The sequence below is a fragment of the Hylobates moloch genome, unplaced genomic scaffold (genome assembly GCF_009828535.3).
Source record: "Hylobates moloch isolate HMO894 unplaced genomic scaffold, HMol_V3 SCAFFOLD_8, whole genome shotgun sequence".
NCBI classification, from domain to species: domain Eukaryota; kingdom Metazoa; phylum Chordata; class Mammalia; order Primates; family Hylobatidae; genus Hylobates; species Hylobates moloch.
The window spans coordinates 96,187,817-96,211,465 of NW_026652283.1; the positions used below are offsets into that span (position 1 = coordinate 96,187,817).

A 23,649-nucleotide genomic window follows, 5' to 3' on the forward strand; every position below is an offset into this window, starting at 1 on the left:
AGTTTTGCAAAGGCAGTCTGGTCCCCAGGCAAGTGATGGCGGGGGGGTTGTTTCAGGGAGGGGCTATTATCGTTTTTGTTTCAATGTTACACTATAAATTCTTCACAAAGTTAGTTTGGCCTATACCCAGGAATGAACAAGGGCAGTTTGTAGGTTAGAAGCAAGATAGAGTCGGTTAGATCAGATTTCTTTCACTGTCATAATTTTCCTATGGTAGACATTTCTCATTGTCATAATTTTTGCAAAGGTGGTTTCACCCTCATCTCTCCTCACTCACTCAACACTTCAAAGCCTTCAGTTTTCATCTAAATGCCCATTAATCTCAAATCATTTCTCAAGCCTAATATCCTCCCCAGACCCCTAAAGCCCTGAATTCCATATATGCAGCTACCTGTGGGCATTGCTCGTGGCCCATCAAAATCCACAAGTCCCAAACTTATACTCATATCCCTCAGCTTCCTATGCCCTGATCCTCATCTCACCCCTAACACCTTTTAGTTAAATGTTCTGTAAAAACTTCCCTTCTCAGTATCTCCCAGATCCACCTAGTTCCTGCCCTCTGCACCTCATTTGGCTCCTGTGCTGCTGTCCTGGACAGCTCAAATGGCCTCCTCACTGGTCCTCCAGTCTCCAGGCATGTTTCCTCAATGCATCGTCTACACTGCAAATAGTGTTGTTTCTATACCGCCAAGGGGATCATGTTATTTTCTGCGTTAAACTCCTTAATGGTTCCTTGTTCTCCTCTGGACGAATTCCAGACTTTTTACCTGGCTTATGAGGCCCTTCATGAACTCGTGCCTGCCTCCCTGCAGCTTCATCGCTTGTGACTCCCCCATTGCTTGCTTCAGTCTTATCAACTTATTGCCATTATTTCAATAATGTAAGAGGCTCAGATAGCAAAAAACGGTTGTTTGGCACTGAGACACAAACAGACATGTACTTCAGTGCAAAAGACTGGAAACACCAAAATAGACCCAACATATATAAGTGTATAGTAAGAATGGTGAAACTTCAAGTTAGTGGGAAAAAGATGGATGGATTATTTGATAGTACTAGGCTAATTGGTTATGAATATGGGAAAATAAGGCAATGAATTATTAGAGAGAGATATATATATATATAGTTTTTTTTTTGACAGAGTCTCGCTCTGTCACCCAGGCTGGAGTGCATTGGTGCAATTTTGGCCCACCACAACCTCCACCTTCTGGGTTCAAGCGATTTTTGTGGCTCAGCCTCCCAAGTAGCTGGGACTACAGGCACGCACCACCATATCTGGCTAATTTTTTATATTTTTAGTAGAGACGGGATTTCACCATGTTGGTCAGGCTGGTCTTGAACTCCTGACCTCAGGTGATCCACCTGCCTTGGCCTCCCAAAGTGCTGGGATTACAGGCATAAGCCACTGCACCTAGCCTGGATTGTTATATTGATATATGTAGATATCTTATAGATTGAAAGGAAAAGATAAAGACCACAATAGAGAAGTATTTTGAAGCAATACAATCGGTCAATAAATATTCAACTCTCTTGCCAATTAAAGATATGTGCATTAGTCCAGGCAGGGTGGCTCATGCCTGTAATCCCAGCACTTTGGGAGGCCAAGGCAGATCATTTGAGGTCAGGAGTTCGAAATCAGCCTGACCAACATGGCAAAACCCCCATCTCTACTAAAAAAAAAAAAAAATTAGCTGGGCGTGGTGGCACATGCCTGTAGTCCCAGGTACTCAGGAGGCTGAGGCAGGAGAATCACTTGAACCCAGCATGTGGAGGTTGCAGTAAACTGAGATCACGCCGCTGTATTCCAGCCCTGGTGACAGAGCAAGGCTCTGTCTCAAAAAAAAAAAAAATACGCACATTAATATAAGAAATCACTTTGTCAGCCTGTAGAATTGTCAAAGTTTACAAAGAATGATAGCACTCAGTGTTCTGAAGGGAAACGGGCAAATTTATATGCCACTTGTAGGCATATAAATTCTTTTGGTGTTTTAGAGACAGGATCTTACTGTCACCTAGGCTAGAATACAGTGGTTTGATCATAGCTCACTACATACAGCTCCTGGGCTCAATGCATCCTCCCACCTCAGCTGCCTGAGTAGCTAGGACTACAGGCGCACACCACCATGCCTGGCTATTTTTTATTTTTTAGTTGAGATGGGATCTCGCTATATTGCGTAAGCTGCTCTCAAAACTCCTGGCCTGAAGCAATCCTGCTGCCTCAGCCTCCCAAAGTGCTGGGATTACAGGAGTGAGCCACTGCACCCAGCCAGCCTGAGTGTAAATTCCTAAACACTCATATTCAACTTGGCAGAACCTATCGGAAGCTTAAAAACTACATATTCCGTTTCATCCATCAATTCCACTTTGAGTATTTTATTCTAAGGATATTAGTATTGCCAGTATGTAGGGGAAGGAAGATTTTCCTATGCTCTGAGGGCTCAGTAACTGAGTCTATGAACATTGACAACAAACAGATCAACAGGAAAAAAAAAAGGTATACTAATTTATTATATGCACAGGGCATCACAGGAAAGAAAAGTGAATACCCAAAACCCAGTAAGATTTAGGAGCTTATATACACTCTATGAAGAGGGTCAAGAGGGCACATAATAAGCTCTATGAAGAGGTATATAAGCTCCTAAATCTTACTGGATTTTGGGTATTCACAGCGGAGTTTGATGGGCCGGGGTGGGGGAATGTAGACAATTTGGGGGAGATTAAATGATTCTGGGGAAAGATGAATGAGCCCTCAGAAAAGTAGGTGTAACAAAGTATGTCTAGGTCCTTTGCTGTGATTGGAGTAAATCTTCTCTGGTTAATGAAATTCCTGGGGAGGGGATTCATGACAACTGAGTTCCTTTTGGAGGATCTGTCATTAGGCAGACAAAGGAAGCCCAGAGAAGGCCTCTGCCTGCATCTTCTGTCCCCCAAGTGCCCTCAGTTTGAAGTAATCAGCATGACAAACAGAGCTGTATATTTTTGGGTGGCATTTCCTGAACTCCCTCAGTATAAAGGTATGTTACAATGTTCATTATTTAGTAAGGAAGAAATGGAAACAAAGTTAGTGTCCCACCATAGCGGGCCCATTATGGTGAATCCATACAAATGGAATAATATATAGTCGTTTACAATAAATTTTTAAAATACGAATATTTGTTGATAAGGGGAAAATTTCACAATATGGTGTTAAATTAACAAGCTACAAACCAAAATGGTTATATTGTATTATATAGCATAGTGCTGCGTGTATGTATTTGTGTGTATGTGTGTAAAACTGAAAGAGTGAAAACCGTGTTAGAAGTATATCCCTGGAACAAAAATGATCTTCGCGAACATTAAGAAGAAGTCAGAAAGGGCAGACTTGATAGCTTATCTCAAAAAAGCTACTAAAGAGTACTAATTGGCCATTGCCTTTTTTTTTTTTTTTTTTTTTGAGACGGAGTCTTGCTCTGTCACCCAGGCTGGAGTGCAGTGGCACGATCTCGGCTCACTGCAAGCTCCACCTCCCGGGTTCACGCCATTCTCCTGCCTCAGCCTCCTGAGTAGCTGGGACTACAGGCGTCTGCCACCATGCCCGGCTAATTTTTTGTATTTTTAGTAGAGATGGGGTTTCACTGTGTTAGCCAGGATGGTCTCGATCTCCTGACCTCGTGATCCACCCACCTTGGCCTCCCAAAATGCTAGGATTACAGGTGTGAGCCACCACGCCCGACCGGCCACTGCTTATTTATTACAAAACAGAAATGTCTTATGACTTTTTTATGTGTACCATAATTTAATAGATCTCATATACCAGAATTTAGATCATGAGTGACTGACAGATATTTTTGTTGGGCAGTCCTGATTTAACTAAGACTGGCTTGTGGTTAAATGAGTACTTTCGGTTTTTTGAATTTGAATAGTAATTCCAATCCAGTAAATGCGATCACTATTCCCCTTTTAAAGAGATGATTGGACTTCACTAGTAATGGTCAGCTTTTCACAAAGATGGTGAATGTCATCTTAAAATCTATTGGAGATTGGTTTTATATATAGATTTATATAATTGGTTATGTGAATATATTTAAATACTGGGGAAATTCCTTCATTGTCTCAGAATGAAGCAAGACTCGCTTGTGTTTTGTATTCATCTGCATCTTAAAGGCAAAGGCTGAAGATAAGGTAGCAATGTGCACTTTATATTTTTGGTCTTAACTATGCCAATCTAATTAGAATTCCTTGTATCTAAAATGGTTCTTTTTACTTATTGAAAGGCATTTTAGTGTGATTTATGTGTAATATCAAATAAAGAACTTTTAACACTTCTCAAAACAAAAACAATGGTTGTCACTGGTGAGGCTAAAGGAAAAATTTGATTTTTTTCCTAAAGCTTTCTTCTCCCATTGACATATTTTAAAGCAAATCCAGAACATTATATCATTTCATTCTAGAATTTTTTTTTTTTTTTTTCTGAGAAGGAGCCTTGCTCTGTCACCCAGGCTGAAGTGCAGTAGCGTGATCTCAGCTCACTGCAACCTCTGCCTCCCGGGTTCAAGCGATTCTCCTGCCTCAGTCCCCGAGTAGCTGGGACTACAGGCATGTGCTGCCACGTCTGGCTAATTTTTGTATTTTTAGTAGAGGGGGTTTCACCACATTGGTCAGGCTGGTCTTGAACTCCTGACCTCATGATCCACCCACCTTGGCCTCCCGAAGTGCTGGGATTACAGGTGTGAGCCACCGCGCCCAACTGGCCAGAAGATTTTTAAAATAATTTTTTAGGAGGAGAAACTCAAGGAGTAGTATGTAGATTTCCATGTATTAGTAATTGATTTAGAGTTATTGATTGATTGACACAGGGTTTATTTGCATATGAACTTGCCTACATCTTGCAAATACTATATTGCTTCCCTAGTAGAATCCCTACAAGTTGGAAATCACTATCTTAAGGCATGAAGTATCCCTTCGGAGAGGTTGTGAATAATTTTCAGTCACTTATACCTCATGCTGAATAAATTACAGATTTTTCTAAGGGGAGGTATTTTTGAAATTAACTTAGTTCATTAAGGTATAATTTACATCAGTAAAATGCACAAATCTAAAGTTGACAAGTTTTGACAAATGTATACACCTGTGAAATCAACACCCAGTCATGATATATAACATTTCCTTCACCCCAGAAAGTTCCCTGGAGCCCTTTTCCAATAATCTTCTGCCCCTCCCTACTCCAGCAGAGCCAGAGGCCCATCTCTATTCCGATTCTTATCACCATATATAGGTTTTGCCTGTTTTTGAGGATAGGCTTTTGATCTACAGCAGCAGTTCTCCAAGGGTGGTCCTTGTACCAGCAGTCTCAACATTACCTAGGAACTTTCAAGAAATACAAATTTTGGGGCCTCAGCTACAGAGTCAGAAACTCAAAAGGAGGGCTAGATGTATTTTTACAAACCTTCCAGGTGATTCTGATGCATGTTCATCTTTGAGAACCACGGATGTAGAGGAATGTAAGAACTAACTATTCTTGGGGAGGACAATGCTGGTTGTGTGTTGTGGAGTGAGTTGGAGGGAGCTAGCAGGGGGCCCTAAAGACACATAGCTTATGTAACACCAAAAGGAAGGAGAAAAGATCAAGCATTTGTTTCAGAATTTTTACATTTTTGGCTTGCAAAGTAATAATTGAGTTTTGCAGGCTCTTCTTTAAAATTTCAAAGGTCAAGATGAAAGTCAACAATTTCTCAGAATAAAAGCATCAACTTTCATATGAGTTCTAAACTCTTTGTGGAAACACTGGTTATCAGAAGCCCTGATTGGCAGGCAAATGTGCCCTTTTAGATTGAAAAATGAGTGAAATAAATGTGCTTATGAATAAACATTTGGTTGATAGATAAAATCTTCTTTTCTTGGAAGGAAAAATAATAGATATATCTCTTGAGGTTGAAATAGTTGAAACCCAGGTCCTAAATCTGTGTTCACAAACCACAATTTCTATCTACAGAATAATCGAAAAGCAGTATCAAGGACAAAAAACCAAACACCGCATGTTCTCACTCATAGGTGGGAATTGAACAATGAGAACACATGGACACAGGAAGGGGAACATCACACACCGGGGCCTGTTGTGGGGTGGGGGGAGGGGGGTGGGATAGCATTAGGAGATATACCTAATGTTAAATGACGAGTTAATGGGTGCAGCACACCAACATGGCACATGTATACATATGTAACAAACCTGCATGTTGTGCACATGTACCCTAAAACTTAAAGTATAATTTAAAAGAAAAAAAAAGACTATTAGTACACTTACCAAATGTAAGTTTCCCTAGAGAGGAGAACAGGGTCCAGGTATGTAGCCAGCTGTTTTCCATAGCTCCCTTGTGAGGTTCAAGATGGGAAGATTAGTGAAAGGAACTAATTCAAGTTGCACCTGGATATGAGTGGTGTTTTTGGCACGCACTTGGTTGTGTTAATGCATAGCACTGTTGTACTGGAGCTTCTGAATCACACCATCTCAGAAGTGTGTTTCCTGTCTTGAATGTTTGCGGGAAATCCAGAAACATATGGTTTATGTGCCTAGACTCTCAGCAGCATTATTGTGGTTTTCCTGAGCCAGATTCTAGCCCGTATCGTTTTGAAAATTAATTCTGAAGATCTCATGAGTCTGGTGGGATCTGAGTTTAGCCTGAAGTTCCTCCTTCTCTACTTCTAAAACAGTTTCCCTGTGTTCCTGAGATAGATTTATGTGAGACTGAAAGTATTAATCGGTCCTTTCATAGTGTCTGCTGAACAGCCTTCCAGTAGATCCTGGTGGAAGAAAACAGTGGGGCATCCAGCATGAGTCATGGGCAGCTGAGGAAGGTGGAAAGTCCAGGCCTTTTGCCTTTGAGATACCAGCTGGAATTTGGTCCAGCCTGACATAACTGAGGTGGATGACTTTGGTTCATTCTTCACCTACATGATTCTCCCCTACTCACCCTGCAGAGGGTGCATCTGAATTTGTGGCAAGGGTTTCAGATAACTGCTTGTCCCAACTTGCCGTATAGGTGAAATAAGCACTTGATCTCCTAGGCTCCTTGACTCAGAGAGTCAAGGTAGTTTTGGTCAAAATGTGTCAGTCTGTGCTGTCTTCCTGAAGTACAGCCACACACTTCTTCATTCAAAATCTCTCTCATATGAAAGGATATGCATAGCAATGGGCGTCTTTAAGAAAGTGCTGACCGGGCGCGGTGGCTCACACCTGTAATCCCAGGACTTTGGGAGGCCGAGGCAGGCGGATCACGAGGTCAAGAGATTGAGACCATCCTGGCCAACATGGTGAAACCCTGTCTGTACTAAAAATACAAAAATTAGCTGGGCATGGTGGCACGCGCCTGTAGTCCCAGCTACTCAGGAGGCTGAGGCAGGAGAATCGCTTGAACCTGGGAGGCGGAGGTTGCAGTGAGCCAAGATGACACCACTGCACTCCATCCAGCCTGGCGACAGAATGAGACTCCGTCTCAAAAAAAAGAAAGAAAGAAAGTGCTACCAAACTACAAGCTGCGAGGCCAGTCAAGGTGGCTTAAAGCACAAGTAGTATTTTTTATTTTCTATTTTCATCATTTCTCAGTCTATCTTCTTTCTTTTTTTTTTTTTTTTTGAGACACAGTCTCGCGTTGTGGCCCAGGCTGGAGTGCAGTGGCGCAATCTTGGCTCACTGCAAGCTCCACCTCCCGGGTTCACGCCATTCTCCTGCCTCAGCCTCCCGAGTAGCTGGGACTACAGGCGCCCGCTACCACGCCCAGCTAATTTTTTGTATTTTAGTAGAGACAGGGTTTCACTGTGTTAGCCAGGATGCTCTCAATCTCCTGACCTCGTGATCCACCCACCTTGGCCTCCCAAAGTCTATCTTCTTTTAAGCAATATGCTTCTTAGGTAACTTGACTGCATAAGGACTGAAGGAAAACAACCTGTAAAATTAGAAGAATTTGAATTTTTTTTAATTGTAATGTTACTTTGATGCAGCAGTTCCACTTCTAGAGGTTTATCCTAAAGAAATAAGATAGGTACAAAAATGTGCATTTGAGACTGTTCATTGAAGCATTATTTATAATCATGAAAAATTGGAACCAACATAAATATCTAATGATTAAATAATGTGTGCTACCAAAGACTGAGGTAGATTATAGTATTAATGTGGAAAGAGCTGTAATATTAAAAAAAAAAAAAAGACTTCTGGTTTCTGGCCCAGCATGTCAGGAGCTTAGAAGTTACTGCTCCATCATAACAAGTAAAAAGTTGAACAAACTGACACATCCACAGCTCTTCTCAGATCCATCAGCAAAGTGAGGCCACAGGGCAAACTGCTGTCCCTGGAATTGGAGACACAGGTAAAAACAGATAATCACAAGTTACCTAAGCAGAACAATCAGAAGAAACCAGTGCCAGGGTAGAAAAACGTAACTGTAATTGATGAATTGCTGGAAGCTCAGGGTGGACAAGTTTGTGAGTTTAAAAACTCCAGGGGGACCCAGTCATCAAGGGGCCCCCATGCTTTTGGAAATTTTACCTCCAGGAGCTCTATCAGGTCCTTACAGAAAATATCAGAGAAAAATCTTGTGCTTCCAGCAAAGAGAGAGGAAAAAGAACCATTTTGAAATACCCAGAATATTCTGTTCTTCTTAACAAGGCCTGTGGTCAGGAACAAAATATTTTTTCAGAGCCTGACCTACTGGAGGGAGGGAAATTCCCAACTCCAGCTCCCTGTAGCCATCCTCTCTCACCTAGATGGGAGGGGAAAAAGTGAGAAGCACTGATGAAGTTCACAGTCCAGGGGCACAGGCTGACAAAAGACCAAGACCTGGTCACAGGACTCTAGAACACTTCCTCTCCCCTCCACACCTTCCCGCCACATTCCCAAAGGCCTGTTGACCACAGTGGCTTTTGCTCAGAACATCATGTCCACTTTTCAACAAAAATTATGAGGCATTCTAAAAGACAAAAGATACAGTTGGAAGAGACTGAAAACAAGCATCAGAACTAGATTCAGATATGGCAGGGATGTTGAATTTATCAGACCAGGAGTTTTAAAATGCTATGGTAACTATGCTCAGGGCATTAATGGGAGAATTAGATGACATACAAGAACAGATGCATAATAGAAACAGAGAGGTGGCAGTTCTAAGAAAGAATCAAAAAGAAATGTGAGAGATCAAGAGCACTGTAACAGAAATAGACTCATCAGTAGACTGGACACAGCTGAGGAGAAAATCTCTGCGGCTGAAGATATGGCAATAGAAACTTCCAAAAACTGAAAAACAAAGAGAAATAAAAGACAAAAAAAGAGAACAGAATATCCAAGAACCATGGGATACTACAAAAATTATAACATACACATAATGGAAGTATCAGAAGGGGAAGGAAAAAAGGAACAGAAGCAATATATGAAACCGTAATGACCAAGAATTTCATCAAATTAATGTCGGACAACCAACCACAGATCTGGGGAGCTCAGAGTACATCAAGTAGGATAAATACCCAAAAAACTACACCCTGGCATATCATTAACAACCTACAAAAAAATTAAAGATAAATTGAAAATCTTGAAAGAATCTAGAGGAAAAATCCCTACCTTATCTATAGAGGAGCAAAAGTAAGAATTACATTCAATTTCTCCTCTGAAACCATGCAAGAAAGACGACAGTGTAAGGCCGGGTGTGGTGGCTTATGCCTTTAATCCCAGCACTTTGGGAGGCTGAGGTGGGCAGATCACCTGAGGTCAGGAGTTCGAGACCAGCCTGGCCAACATGGTGAAACCCCATCTCTACTAAAAATACAAAAAAATTAGCCGGGTGTGGTGGTGTGTGCCTGTAGTCCCAGCTACTCAGTAGGCCGAGGCAGGAGAATCGCTTAAACCCGGGAGGCGGAGGTTGCAGTGAACTGAGATCACGCCACTGCACTCCAGCCAAGGAGACAGAGCGAGACTCCATCTCAAAAAAAGAAAAGAAAAAAAAAAGGTAGTAAAATGTTAAGAGGAAAAAAAACCCTACTAACCTAAAAGTGTATGCCCTAATAAATTGTCCTTCAAAAGTGAAAGAGAAATAAAGACTTTCTCAGACAAACAAAAAATGAGAGAATTTGTGGCCAGTAGACCTGTCTTGCAAGAAATGTTAAAAGAAGTTCTTTAGGGAGCAGGGAAATGATATAGGTCAGAAACTCAGATCTATGTAAATAAAGGAAGAACATCAGAGAATAAATAAGTGAAGGTAAAGTAAAAACTTTTTTTTTGTATTCTTAGTGATCAGAGAGATAATAGTTTGTACAAAATAATAGCAGCAATCCAATAGTGAACTGAATGACACCAATGATACAGGGGATAGGAGGAATTAGACATATTTTGTTATTATAAGGTACTTGCACTACCTGTGAAGTATAGTATAGTGTTATTTGAAAGTGGAATTGGACTTGTAAATGTGTATTGCATCCACCAGAGCAACAACTAAAAAAGATAAAGAATAAAAATCAAAAAACAAGTATAATTGATACACTAAGAAAGGAAAGAAAATGGAATTATATAAAATGCTCAATTAAAACCATAAAAGACTTAAAAAACTTGGAAGACAAAAACAGAAACAGAAAATAGGGTAACAGATAGAAAACAATAACAATTATAGTGGTTATCCAATTATATCACTGATCACTTTAAACATCAATGGTCTAGATACACTAATTAAATGACAAGTATTATCAGAGTGTGTTAAAAAACAAGACCTAACTATATGTTGTCTATAAGAAACCCACTGTAAGTATAAAGACACATATAGATAAACAGTAAAGGGAGCCGGGTGCGGTGGCTCATGCCTGTAATCCCAGCACTTTGGGAGGCTGAGGCGGGCAGATCACGAGGTTAGGAGATCGAGACCATCCTGGCTAACATGGTGAAACTCTGTCTCTACTAAAAAAAAAAAAAAAAACCAAAAATTAGCCGAGTGTAGTGGCAGGCACCTGTAGTCCCAGCTACTCGGGAGGCCGAGGCAGGAGAATGGCATGAACCCGGGAGGCGGAGCTTGCAGTGAGCCGAGATCACACCACTGCACTCCAGCCTGGGCGACAGAGCGAGACTCTTGTCTCAAAAAACAAAAAGGAAAGGGATGGAGAAAGATATACCATGCTAACACTAATCAAAATAAAGTGGGAGTAGCTATACTAGTTTTAGATAGAGCAGACTTCAGATCAAGAAAAGTTATATAAAGAAAAGAATTACATAATGGCAAAGAGGTCAATATTCTAAGAAGACATAACCATCTTTAATGTATATGTGCCTAACAACAGGATGCCAAAATACATGAGGAAAAACTGATAGAACTGCAAGGATAAATAGATGAATCCACTGTTGTAGTTGGAGATTTAAACACCCCTCTGTCAGAAATGGACAGATCTGGCAGGCAGGTCAGCAAGCACATAGTTGAACTTGATAGCCCCTTTAGTTAACTCGATATAATTGACATATTTAGACTACTTTATCCAACAACAGCTGATTACACATTCTCCTCAGGCTCACATGGAACATTTGCTAAGATCAAACACAAATTAACAAATTTTAAAGAATAGGAATATGATGTCTGCTCTCAGACCACAGTGGAATTAAGGTAGAAAACAATAACAGAACGATAGCTGGAAAATCCCAAAGTCCTTGGAGATTAAACAACATACTTTTAAATAATGCATGGGTCAAAGAAGATATCTCAAGAGAATTTTAAAATATTTTTAACCACATGAGAATGAAAATACTTTTCAAAAGTTGTGAGAAGCAGCGCTTAGAGGCAAACTTATAGCAGTGAATACATATATTAGAAAAAAAGAAAAATCTAAAATCAATAATCTTAGCCTCCACTTTAGAAAACTCAAAAAAGAAGAGCAAGTTAAATCTAAATTAAACAGAAGAAAAGAAATACAGTATTCATTGCCTAGCAGCAGGGATACATTTTGAGATATGCATTGTAGATGATTTTGTCATTGTGTGAACATCATAGAGTGTACTTACACAAACCTAGATGGTATAGCCTACTATGCACCTAGGCTAATGGTACAGCCTGTTGTTCCTTGGCTACAAACCTGTACAGCATGTTACTGTACTGAATACTGTAGGCAATTGTAACACAATGGTAGGTATTTGTGTATCTAAACATAGAAAAGGTACAGTAAAAATATAGTATAAAAGGTAAAACAAACAAACAAAAAATGGACCAGGCACCGTTTAACTCATGCCTGTGATCCCAGCACTTTGGGAAGCTGAGAAGGGAGGATCATTTGAGCCCAAGAGTTTGAGACCAGCCTGGGCAACATAAGGAAGCCCTGTCTCTCCAAAGGGGGAAAAATATCTAGGCAGGGTGGCATGTGCTCTTGGTCTCAGCTACACAGGAGGATTGCTTGAGAGTCCAAGAGGTCAGTGAGCCACGATCTTGTCACTGCATTCCAGCCTGGGCAACAGAGTGAGATTTTATCTCAAATCTCCCCACCCCCAAAACAAAAACCAAAGAAACGCAAAAAAAAAAAAAAAGAAAAGGAAAATGATACGTCTATATAGGGCACTTACCATGCATGGTGCTTGCAGCACTGGACATTGCCATGGGTGAGTCAGTAAATGAATGGTCAGTGAATGTCAAGGCCTAGGACATTACTGTATACTACTGCAGACTTTATAAACACTGCACACTTAGACTACACTAAATTTATGAAAATATTTTTTCATCAGTAATAAATTAGCTTTAGTTTATTGTAACTTACTTTATAAATTTTTAATTTTTTAAAACTTCTTGACTTTTTTGTAATAACAGAGCTTAAAACAAAAACACATTGTACAAACATATTTTCTTTCTTTATATCCTTATTCTATACTTTTTTATTTTTTAAATTTATTATTATTATTATTATTATTTGCTGGGTGTGCTGGCTCATGCCTGCAACCCCAGCACTTTGGAAGGCCTGAGGCAGGAGGATCTCTTGAAGCCAGGAGTTAAAGAACAACCTGGGCAACATAGTAAGACCCCATGTCTAAAAAAAAAAAAAATTTTTTTTTTTTTGAGGCAAAGTCTCACTCCATCAGTGAGGCTAGAGAGCAGTGGCACAACCTCGGCTCATTGCAACCTCTGTCTCCTGGATTCAAGCTATTCTCCTGCCTCAGCCTCCCGAGTAACTGAGATTACAGGCGTGCACCACCATGCCCGGATAATTTTTTTGTATTTTTAGTATAAAAAGTAATTTTAGGGTTTCACAATGTTGGCCGGGCTGGTCTTTGACTCCTGACCTCAAGTGATCCATCTGCTTCGGCCTTCCAAAGTGTTGGGATTACAGGCGTGAGCCACTGCATCTGGGCAAAAAAATTTTTTTAATCAGCTGGGCGCAGTTGCATATGCCTATAATCCCAGCTATTCAGGAAACTGGGGCAAGAGGATCACTTGAGCCCAGGAGTTCAAGGTTACAGTGAGCCATGATCATGCCACTACACTCCAACCTGAGTGACAGAGCAAGACCATGTCTGAAAAAAAAAAACAAAAAAAAACTAAGACACAAACATGCATATTAGCCTAGGCTTACACAGGGTTAGGATCACCAATATCACTGTTTGACACCTTCACGTCTTGTTCCAGTAGAAAGTCTTCAGGGGCAGTAACACACATGGAGCTGTCATCTCCTATTATAACAATGCCTCCTCTGGAATATCTCTTGAAGGACCTGCCTGAGGCTGCTTTAGTTAACTTTTTAAAAATAAATAGTAGTACACTCTAAAATAATGATTAAAGTATAGTATAGTAAATATATAAACCAGTAACACAGTCATTTAGCATCATTATTGAGTATTTTGTACTGTACATAATTGTATGTGCTATACTTTTATACAATTGGCAGTGCAACAGGTTTCTTTACACCAGCATCGCCACAAACACATAAATACTACATTGCTCTGTGATTTTACAGTGGCTACATCACTAGGTGATAAAAATTTTTCAGCTCCATTATAATCTTACGAGACTACCATCATACATTCAGTTCCTCCTTGACCAAAATGTCGTTATGTGGCACATGACTGTGATAAAAATTAGAGTAGAAATCAGTAAAATTACAAACATAAAATCAATAAAATCAATGGAAAAAAATGTTGGTTTTTTGAAAAGAGCAATAAAACGGATAAGCCTCTAGCCAGACTCTGAGACAAGATGCAAATTACTAATATTGAAAATGAAACCCCAAAGCAAGCTGTTAAACCTAGAAATATTATTCTAACCTTCTCCCACCTTTCTGTGTAGCACCCAGCCTGAAAGAAATAACTTGACCTACCTTGTTTGGTAATAGTTCATAAGACCTATATTCCAGAGAGGTTCTGCCTATATCTAAGAGAAAAGAATGCTACACAGAGAGGCCAACAAGAAGCTCAACAAACAAACCTTGCTGGGTTTCCCCCTTTAGTATATTACCATTAGATCATACCCCTTTTGTCCAGTCACATTTCTACACAGCTGTCCATTCTTCTTTGAATCTAAACATAAAGATCAACAATTTTCCCTGGTTCTTTGGGTATTTATTTCTAAAGGCTCATAGGTCACATAAAACTGATTAAACAACTGGTTATGCTTTTAAAAAAATTAAAGAGGGAACATCACTACAGATCCTATGGACATTAAAAGGATAATAAAGGAATATTATGAACAACTCTATGCCCACAAATTTGATAACCTACATTAAATTGTCCCGTTATAGAGAAGAAATGGACAATCTGAACAGGCTTATAGCTATTAAATAAATAAATAAATTGAATCAATAACTAATTACCTTCCAAAGAAAGCACCAAGCCCAGAGGCTTCACTAGCAGATTCTGCCAAACATTTAAAGCAGAAATTATGCCAATTCTCTATAACCTTCCAAAGAAAGCACCAAGCCCAGAGAGTTCACTAGTGGATTCTGCCAAACATTTAAGGCAGAAATTATGCCAATTCTCTACAACCTTCCAAAGAAAGCACCAAGCCCAGAGGGTTCACTAGTGGCAGAAATTATTCCAATTTTCTATAATCTTTTCCAGAAGTTAGCAGAAGGAATACTTTCTAAGCCATTCTATGAGGCTAGTATTACCCCAACACCAAAACCAAACAAAGACGTTACAAAAAAAACTACAGACAGGGCCGGGCATGGTGGCTCACGCCTGTAATCTCCACACTTTGGGAGGCCGAGGCGGGCAGGTCACGAGATTGAGACCATCCTGGCTAACATGGTGAAATCCCTTCTCTCCTAAAAATACAAAAAATTAGCCGGGCATGGTGGCGGGCGCCTGTAGTCCCAGCTACTCCGGAGGCTGAGGCAGGAAAATGGCGTGAACCCCGGAGACGGAGCCTGCAGTGAGCCGAGATCACGCCACTACACTCCAACCTGGCAACAGCGAGACTCCATCTCAAAAAAAAAAAAAAAAAAAAAAACTACAGACCAATGTATCTCATGAACATAGATGCAAATATCTTCAACAAAATATTAGCGAATAAAATTCAACACTGCATACAAAGCTTTGTACACCAAGACCAAGTGGGATTTATCCCAGGTGTGCAAGGCTAGTCTTCAAAATTATTATGGTCCATCACATCAAGAGGCTATGGAAGAAAAATCACATAATCATATTGATAGATGCAGAAAAGGCATTTGACAAAATCCAACATCCATTCGTGATAAAAACTCCTAACAAACCAGGAATAGAGGGGAACTTCTTCAACTCAATAGAGAACATCTAAAAAAAAACCAAAAAAACAAAAAAACCTACAGCTAACATCATGATTAAGGGTGAGAGATTTGAGGCTTTCTTGCTAAGATCAGAAACAAGGCAAGATGTCTCTTTTCACCACTGCTTTTCAGCATTGTACTGGAAATCCTAGCTAATACAATAAAATAAGAAAAGAAAATGTAGATTGCGAAGGAACAACTGAAACTGTCTCTGTCTGCAGATAACATGATCGTCTATGTACAAAATCTGAAAGAATCAACAACAAAAAAAGCTGTAACTAATAAGCAGTTATAGTAACAAACCTGCACGTTCTGCACATGTATCCCAGAACTTAAAGTATAATCCTTTTAAAAAAAGCAATTATAGCAGGATTGCAGGATACAAGGTTAATGTACAAAGGTTAATCACTTTCCTGTGGACCAGCAATTAAATAGTGAAATTTTAAATTAGAAACACATTACCAGTTGGGTGCAGTGGCTCATGCCTATAATCCCAAGACTTTGGGAGGCCAAGGTGGGAGGATCACTTAAACCCAAGAGGTCGAGGCTGCAGAGAGCCATGATCCCACCACTGCACTCCAGCCTGGGCGACAGAGTGAGACCCTATCTCAAAAAAACAAAAAAGCCAAAAAACACCATATTACCATTTATATTAGCACCCCAAGAAAAAATGAAATTCTTAGGTATAAATCTAACAAATTACATACAAGATCTATAGATCTAGATGAAGAATACTATAAAACTCTGATGAAATATATCAAAGAAGAACTAAATAAATGGAGAAATAGTCTATGTTCATGGATTGTGAAGATGTCAGTTTTTCCCAGCTTGATCTATAGATTGAACACATCCCAATAAAAAATTCAGCAAGTTACTTTTACAGATATTAACCCATTTACGCCTCGTGTTCCATTGTTGGAATGCTAAGCTTGTGGGAGTTATTTATATCCTACGGCTCAAGGTCATCGCCAAGGTCTGATTTTTCATACAAAAAAATTTGCAACCTCTGGCATAAATGGGTTAACAAACAAAGTCTGTAGCTTATATGGAGAGGTAATAGACCCAGAGTAACCAACTAAATATTGAAGGAGAAAACAAAGTCAAAGGGCTGAACCTGTTGGACTTGAAGACATCTATAAAGCTGCAGCAATCAAGATAGTGTGATATTGGTGAAAGAGCTGACAAGTATCACTGGATCAGAGTAGACAGCCCAGAAATAGACCCACATAAATATAGTTGATTCATCTTTGACTAAGGAGAAAAGTCAATACAATGAAGCAAAGATAGTCTCTTTTACATAACTGCTGGAACAATTGGACATCCACATGCAAAAACGATTACCTAGACACAGACCTTACACCCTTCACAAAAATTAACTCGAGATGGACCATAGACCTAAATGTAAAACCCAAAACTGTAAGACTGCTAGAAGTTATCATAGAAGAAAACCTAAATGACCTTGGGTACGGCAATGACTTCTTAGACTAAAGGCATGATGCATGAAAGAAATAATTGATAAGCTGGGATTCATTAAAATTTAAAACTTCTGTTCTGCAAAAGACAATGTCTAGAGAATAAGATGGGTCACAGACTTGGGAAAATATTTGCAATCCAGAACACAAACCAACAAATGCTAGCAAGGATGTGGAGCAACAGGAACACTCACTCATTGCTAGTGGGAATGCAAAATGGTACAGCCATTTTGGAAGACAGTTTGGCAGTTCTTACAAAACTAAACATACTCTTCCCATACAATCCAGCAGTCACGCTCTTTGGTATTTACCCAAATGAACCAGAAACTAATGTTCACACAAAAACCTGTAAATGGATGTGTATAGCAGCTTTATTCGTAGTTGCCAAAACTCGGAAGCAACCAAGATGTACTTCAGTAGGTGAATAGATAAACTGTGATACATCCAGACAATGGAATAGTATTCAATGCTAAAAAGAAATGAGCTCTCAAGCCATAAGAAGACATGGCTTTAATTGCATGTTACTAAGTGAAAAAAGCCAGTCTGAAAAGGCTACATACTGTGATTCCAACTATGTAAATTCTGGAAAAGGCAAACTATGGCAGTAAAAGGATCAGCTGTTGCAATCTTTAGGGAGAAGGAAGGTATAAATAAGCAGAGCACAGAGTACTTTGGGGCAGTGAAACTATTCTGTACGATACAATAATGGTGGATATGTGTCATTGTGCATTTGTCAAAGCCCATAGAATGTACAACACTAAGAGTAAATTATGGTAACCTTGAGGTAAATTACGGACTTTGGGTGATAATGAGGTATCAGTGGAGTTTCATCAGTTGTCACAAATGGACCACTCTGGTGCAGAATGCTAATAGTGGGAGAAGCTGTGTGCGTGGAAGGGTCAGGGGTATAGGGGAACTCTCTGTACTTTCTGCTCAACTTTGATGTGAACCTAAAAAATAATCAATTTTTTTAAAGCAGGGTACTCAATAATACATATGATATAAATCCCATTTACGTTAAAAAAGAAATATGTATTTATATATGTGTGTGTATATATGTGTGTGTGTGTATATATATATAGTGTGTGTGTGTGTAACTTTTGTATATACCAAACTGATAACAGTGTTGCTGTTGGTGTTGAGGTTGTGGGCCGGGGAGGGGGGAAAGGTACCCTCTGCTGTACTCTGTAGTCTGTAACATTTAGCCTTTGTCAGAGTTCCTATTCACTTATCAAAATATGGCAAAAAGGAGCTTGCTGCTAGGTAGGTATCTCCAGACCCTCCTTTCGAGGATACATTAGAAGGTAACATTGTTTGGCAAGTTAAAAATGCAAAGTTGTAGCACTTTATATCGCATTTATTCACGCAACAAGTATTTTTGAGTGCCTCTTCTATTCCAGGCATTCTGCCAGGCATTGGAGTTGTCAGGGTGACCAAGAAACAGCCCCTGTGATCACAGTTGAGGGTACGGTGGGCAGCAGGGGAGAGTTGTGTTTTAAGTCTGTTTTCTCATAGGCTGAAAAAGTTCTGCACAGTTTGGAAAAGCTGACTGTGATTTCTTCTCCTCAGAGAAGCCATGTGGAGACCCGCCTTCGTTCCCACACACCATCCTGCAGGGCCGCACCGGCTTGGAGATGGGGGATGAACTGCTGTACGTGTGCGCCCCAGGCCACGTCGTGGGCCACCGGGAGACCGCCTTCACCTTGCTGTGTAACAGCTGTGGGGAGTGGTACGGCCTGGTGCAGGCCTGCGGGAAAGGTAAGCAGCCCAGGGATGGGCCACCTTCGTGTGCCCACGCAGTGCTGGCAGAGGGCTCCACTGCTGCTGGCTGCACGCGGTGGGCTCTTCTCCACCAAGGTGTCTTTGAAAAGAGGCTTTCAGACCTTTCTCCGGAGCTCTGGACCTAGGAACATCTCCACTTGGGGATTCCTGTAGCATTTCAAATGCACAACTGAGCTCTTCATCTTCCATGCTGGGAGTAAAGGGTTAACAAGTTAAAATCCCCACCTCTGCTCTAAGTACACAGTTGACCTTGAGTTAACTTTCTAGTTTATTTCCCTGGAAACCTGGTCAAGTCAGAACATCAGCTGTGGTACAAAGCAGCATTGCTTCTAGTGAAAATGACCCCCAACTGGTAAACTGGGCTGGGAAGACTATAATGAATACACTTTAGGAAGCCCAGCTCTGGGCTGCCCTGAGGGTGGTGATTCTTGTATCTGAGCATGACCTTTGTGGGGACCCTGAGAACTATTCTGTGGGTTGTTGCAACACATTCAGACTCTTGTGGGGCATGGGGCTTCCAAGCACTGTTGATCCACACCACACATATGAGTTCTGATCCACCTGAGCAATCTTGGGAGGAAAGCAGGGGTGGTGAGGGGTGGAGCAAGGAGACGAACTCCAGGACAGCTGTATGGAACTGCTGCAAGGGCTGTTCCCACGGATGAGACTTGTTTGCTGCTTCCCGGTAGCCTTGCTCTGCTCCCTGGCCTGGAGCCTTCTGAATGCCAGGTGTGACCTGTGGAGTCTGAATAGTTAGTTGAAACTAAAAAGAGTCCTAGTGGACAGAGTTCCCCAAACCTGATCTGATCTCCCCAGATGTCCCCATTCCATCAACATCACATTTCTGGGAGTCCCAGGTTACTGCAGCCTCCTTAACCCCTGCTGCCCAGCCCCTTGGGAATTTTTCCAGCAGCAGAAATCCCTGTGTCCAGCCACAGCCAGGCCTGGCCTCCCCACCCCAAGAGGGACGCAGCAGCCAGCAGGCGATTGTGGCAGCCCCATGGCTGACCTGGCTTGTGACTCCTATACCTCGGACCTCATGCTAGACCCTGAATTGTTCCCTGATCTCACAGTGCTCCTCTCACTCCAAGACCTTTTCAAGAACCCCCTCCCTGACCTCCCGTGACATCCGGGTACCAAGCAGAGGCTGGTTCTATAGAGGGAAATAACTCCAACACCATGATGTTACTGAACTTATAGGACAGTTTGTCCCTGGAATGTCCTGCAGATCCCATGAGAGAACTCAAATGAGACCTAGGGCGCTGTCACGCCTGTGAGATTCATTCATGTTGTTGCCTGAAGCTGTGGTTTCACTGCTACTATAGTCTTCACTGCTATTTACTATCCACAGTGTGAATACACCACTATTTATTTATCCAATCAGCTGTTGGTGGACATTTTGCTTATTTTCATTTTGTGGCTGTCACAAACTATGCTGCTATAATTGTCCTCAGCCTCCTTGGGTTCCCATGTGAACACAGTTGGTTCCTAGCAGTAGAATTGCTGCCCATGGAGTATGTGTGTGTTCAGCTGCAGCTGATGTTGCCAAAGTGTTCTCTAAAGTATTTGCCCAGTCTGCTCTCCCATCAGCTGTGTCTGAGAGTCCTTGTCGTTCAGCACCTCATCAGCTTTAGGACTGCCAGTCTGGTGACGGCTCTGTGGTGACTTGTAGTTGTAATGTTCATTTCTCTGATAATAGTGAGGTCAAGCACTTATCACATGTTAATAGGGCATTAGAATTTCTTTGTATAAAATGTCCAGGTACTTTTCCCATTTTTCTAATTGATTTGAATTTGATCATTTACATATTATAGAATTTTTCCATGAAATATTCATAATTAATGTGTTGCAAGTATTTTCTCTCATTCTGTGGCTTATCTTTTCACACTCGCAGTGTCTTTTAATGAGTTGGTTTTGTTGTTTTCTATTTCACTACTTTTCAAATTCTTTGTGGACCCTTACACATTTTTTGTAGTCATTAGCTGATTAATACTTTAGTAAAATGCAATAAAAATGAATTAATATAAAATAAAATAGATTCCAAATATAAGCGCAATTTGTGTTAAATTAAATAGACATAAAATTCCCCTGTCAAATTGTTGCAAAAGCTTCTAAAAACTTTCTGGGTGTTTCTACTTGCCTTGTTGCATACCTAATAACAAGTTACAGACTGGGACAAGTGCTGAAAGCACAATTTGAGCAATCTTCTAGAACTTTCTTCATCTTTCTTCTGTTCCTGTTGCTTTGTGCCAGGCGGGAGCTACTTGCCAATTCTGATCATTCACCTGCCCAAGAAAATCAAGCATAAGCACCAAGCTTCCTGTTGGTCCAACATGTCGCCTTGAAGCAGGCCCATACCCACTCTGAGTTGTTAATGTTCCAATGAGGTGCTGAAGTTGCACCATCTCATGAGCCACACCCACAGCCAAATGGGTTGTTTGCTAGCCCTAGTTGAATGAGCACTAAATGCAGGTTTTTTGGGTCCAAAATGGTCTTTATGTTCCCACTGCAATGCAGTTGTTAAAGCTTTAAGCTGCTAGGCAGGAATTCTGGTTTATATGCTTGGGCTGGATATACAGATTGTCACAGTGTCTGAGGGTTTAACATTTAAGCTATCTGTGTCATTGTAAGAAGAGTGTGTGTGTGTGTGTGTGTGTGTGTGTTTTACAAGAGTATCTTCACCAGATGAATGCTTCAAATTGGAGAAAAGTCAACTTGGGGGAGTGGGTCAAACAAGGATTTTGGAATTGGATCCATCTGGGTTTGGATAATCACTCTTCGTTGTACTGGCTGATTGGACATTGATCCATTCATTCATTCCACATCCCGTCATTCGGCAGGATCCTAGGTGCTGTGTATACAAGTTGAGTAAACACTGTCTCAACCCTAAAGGAAACTCTAATAAACTGGGTTCCTCAAAAACACAGAAAAGCAGTAGATGATGAGATAGAGACTGGAAATTGAGGTGTCACAGAAGGTGACGTTTTACAGGAAGTGTGTTTCCAGATGGAGGAAGTGCTCAGTAAACCCAGAGGCTATAGAAAACAAGTAAATGAAAGCTAACATGTATGCATTGGCTTCACTGTGTGAAGGAGGTTCCAACAGCCTTGCGTTATCAGTGTGTATGTGGAGTGTGGGGGATATACCATAGCCACACTGCAGTGCATACAGGAATAAGATGCAGGGAGGAAGAAGGCCAAGGACCAACAACTCGGGTTCAAATTTCTGCTGCTGCATGAAGCGGAATAGGGAAGACACAAAGGATAGAGCTGGAAGAAGATCAGAAGTCCAAAGGGGTTGTAGGGGTTTGTTTTGTTTGTTTGCTTGCTGTTATTATTTTTAAGGTGATTTCTTTTAAGATACTATTTTTTTATTATTATACTTTAAGTTTTAGGGTACATGCGCACAACGTGCAGGTTTGTTACATATGTATACTTTTTTAAAAAATTTCCTACAACAAGAGATTTGAGCTTATTTAAACAATGACAGAAAGGATGAGAAGAAGAGAAAACCGTTTTCTTGACTTTCCTGAGCCTTAATTTGCCCATAATACCCTTTTTTTTTCTTAAGAAGGAGTCTCGCTCTGTTGCCCAGGCTGGAGTGCAGTGGCACGATCTCGGCTCACTGCAACCTCTGCCTCCCAGGTTCAAGCAATTCTCCTGCCTCAGCCTCCCGAGTAGCTGGGATTACAGGCATGCGCCACCACGCCTGGCTAATTTTGTATTTTTAGTAGAGATGGGGTTTCGCCATGTTGGCCAGGCTGGTCTTGAACTCCTGAGATCAGGCAGTCCACCCACCTCGGCCTCCCAAAGTGCTGGGATTGCAGATGTGAGCCACTGCACCTGGTCCATAGTACCCATATTTTAAAAATAGGTACTAGTTATCACAGAGATACCTTAGAGATGAGGTTCCTGTGAATGTATCATTTAGAATAGGACCTATAATACAGTATGGGGGTCAGTAAATGTTCATTCTCTTTCACCTATGTGCTGATCAGTGAGACCATTCAGGCCCTTTCACCTAAGGTATCTAAAGGGATTTGTGCATGACACTGGCTGCTCACTTCCTTATGTGTTATTAACTCTAGCCCCTGTTACCATGAATAACTAACGACAGCCTGTGACTTCAACCGTCTGTTACTTGGGTGAGAAGTTAATCTCTGCCAGCAGGCTTCCCAGATTCTGGAGACCGGCAGCTGGCCTTTCCAGAAGGGCGTGGCCAGTGTGGCTTTCAGACTTGATAGAGACCCACGCAGCTGGTAGCTTCCTAGTGTGTGGCACACATACCTGGTGGGTAGCAAAAGGTGAGGGAGTGGATGGTGTAGGAGGGTCCCTCAGCCACACGCCGCCCAGGCGTGGAATGTTCACAAGCAACATTCCAGGCTTAAGTGGTGGGGATGCAGTCTCTCACTTAAGCACAGGGACTTTCGTCTTGACCATTCACTGAAATGGGCGAGGACTTATTTAACTGCCATTTTCTCCCCTCTGTGTGTTGGTACTTCTCTAGCTCTGGTCCCTAGAGTTCAGGTCTGGTTCTGGCCATTTAGTCTTCCATACTCCTGTCAGAATCCACACATCTTCTTCTTGGTTTCCATTCCCAGTTTGGCGGCAGGAAATGTCTGTCGTGCCCTCTCTAATGTACTTAAAATCTAACTAAAATTGGTTGTTGCCCTAATTACAGAAAAGTA

The 23,649-nt window shown here is 41.1% G+C and overlaps 1 protein-coding gene across 1 annotated transcript in view; it reads left to right on the forward strand.

The window, feature by feature from the left end:
* SUSD5 (sushi domain containing 5) overlaps positions 1 to 23,649 on the forward strand; it is a 67,680-nt gene that overhangs the window by 25,171 nt on the left and 18,860 nt on the right. Inside the window, exon 4 of the mRNA XM_032162203.2 lies at positions 18,750 to 18,938. Coding sequence (XP_032018094.1) covers positions 18,750 to 18,938 — 189 coding nt within the window. The remainder of the gene's footprint in view (positions 1 to 18,749; positions 18,939 to 23,649) is intronic.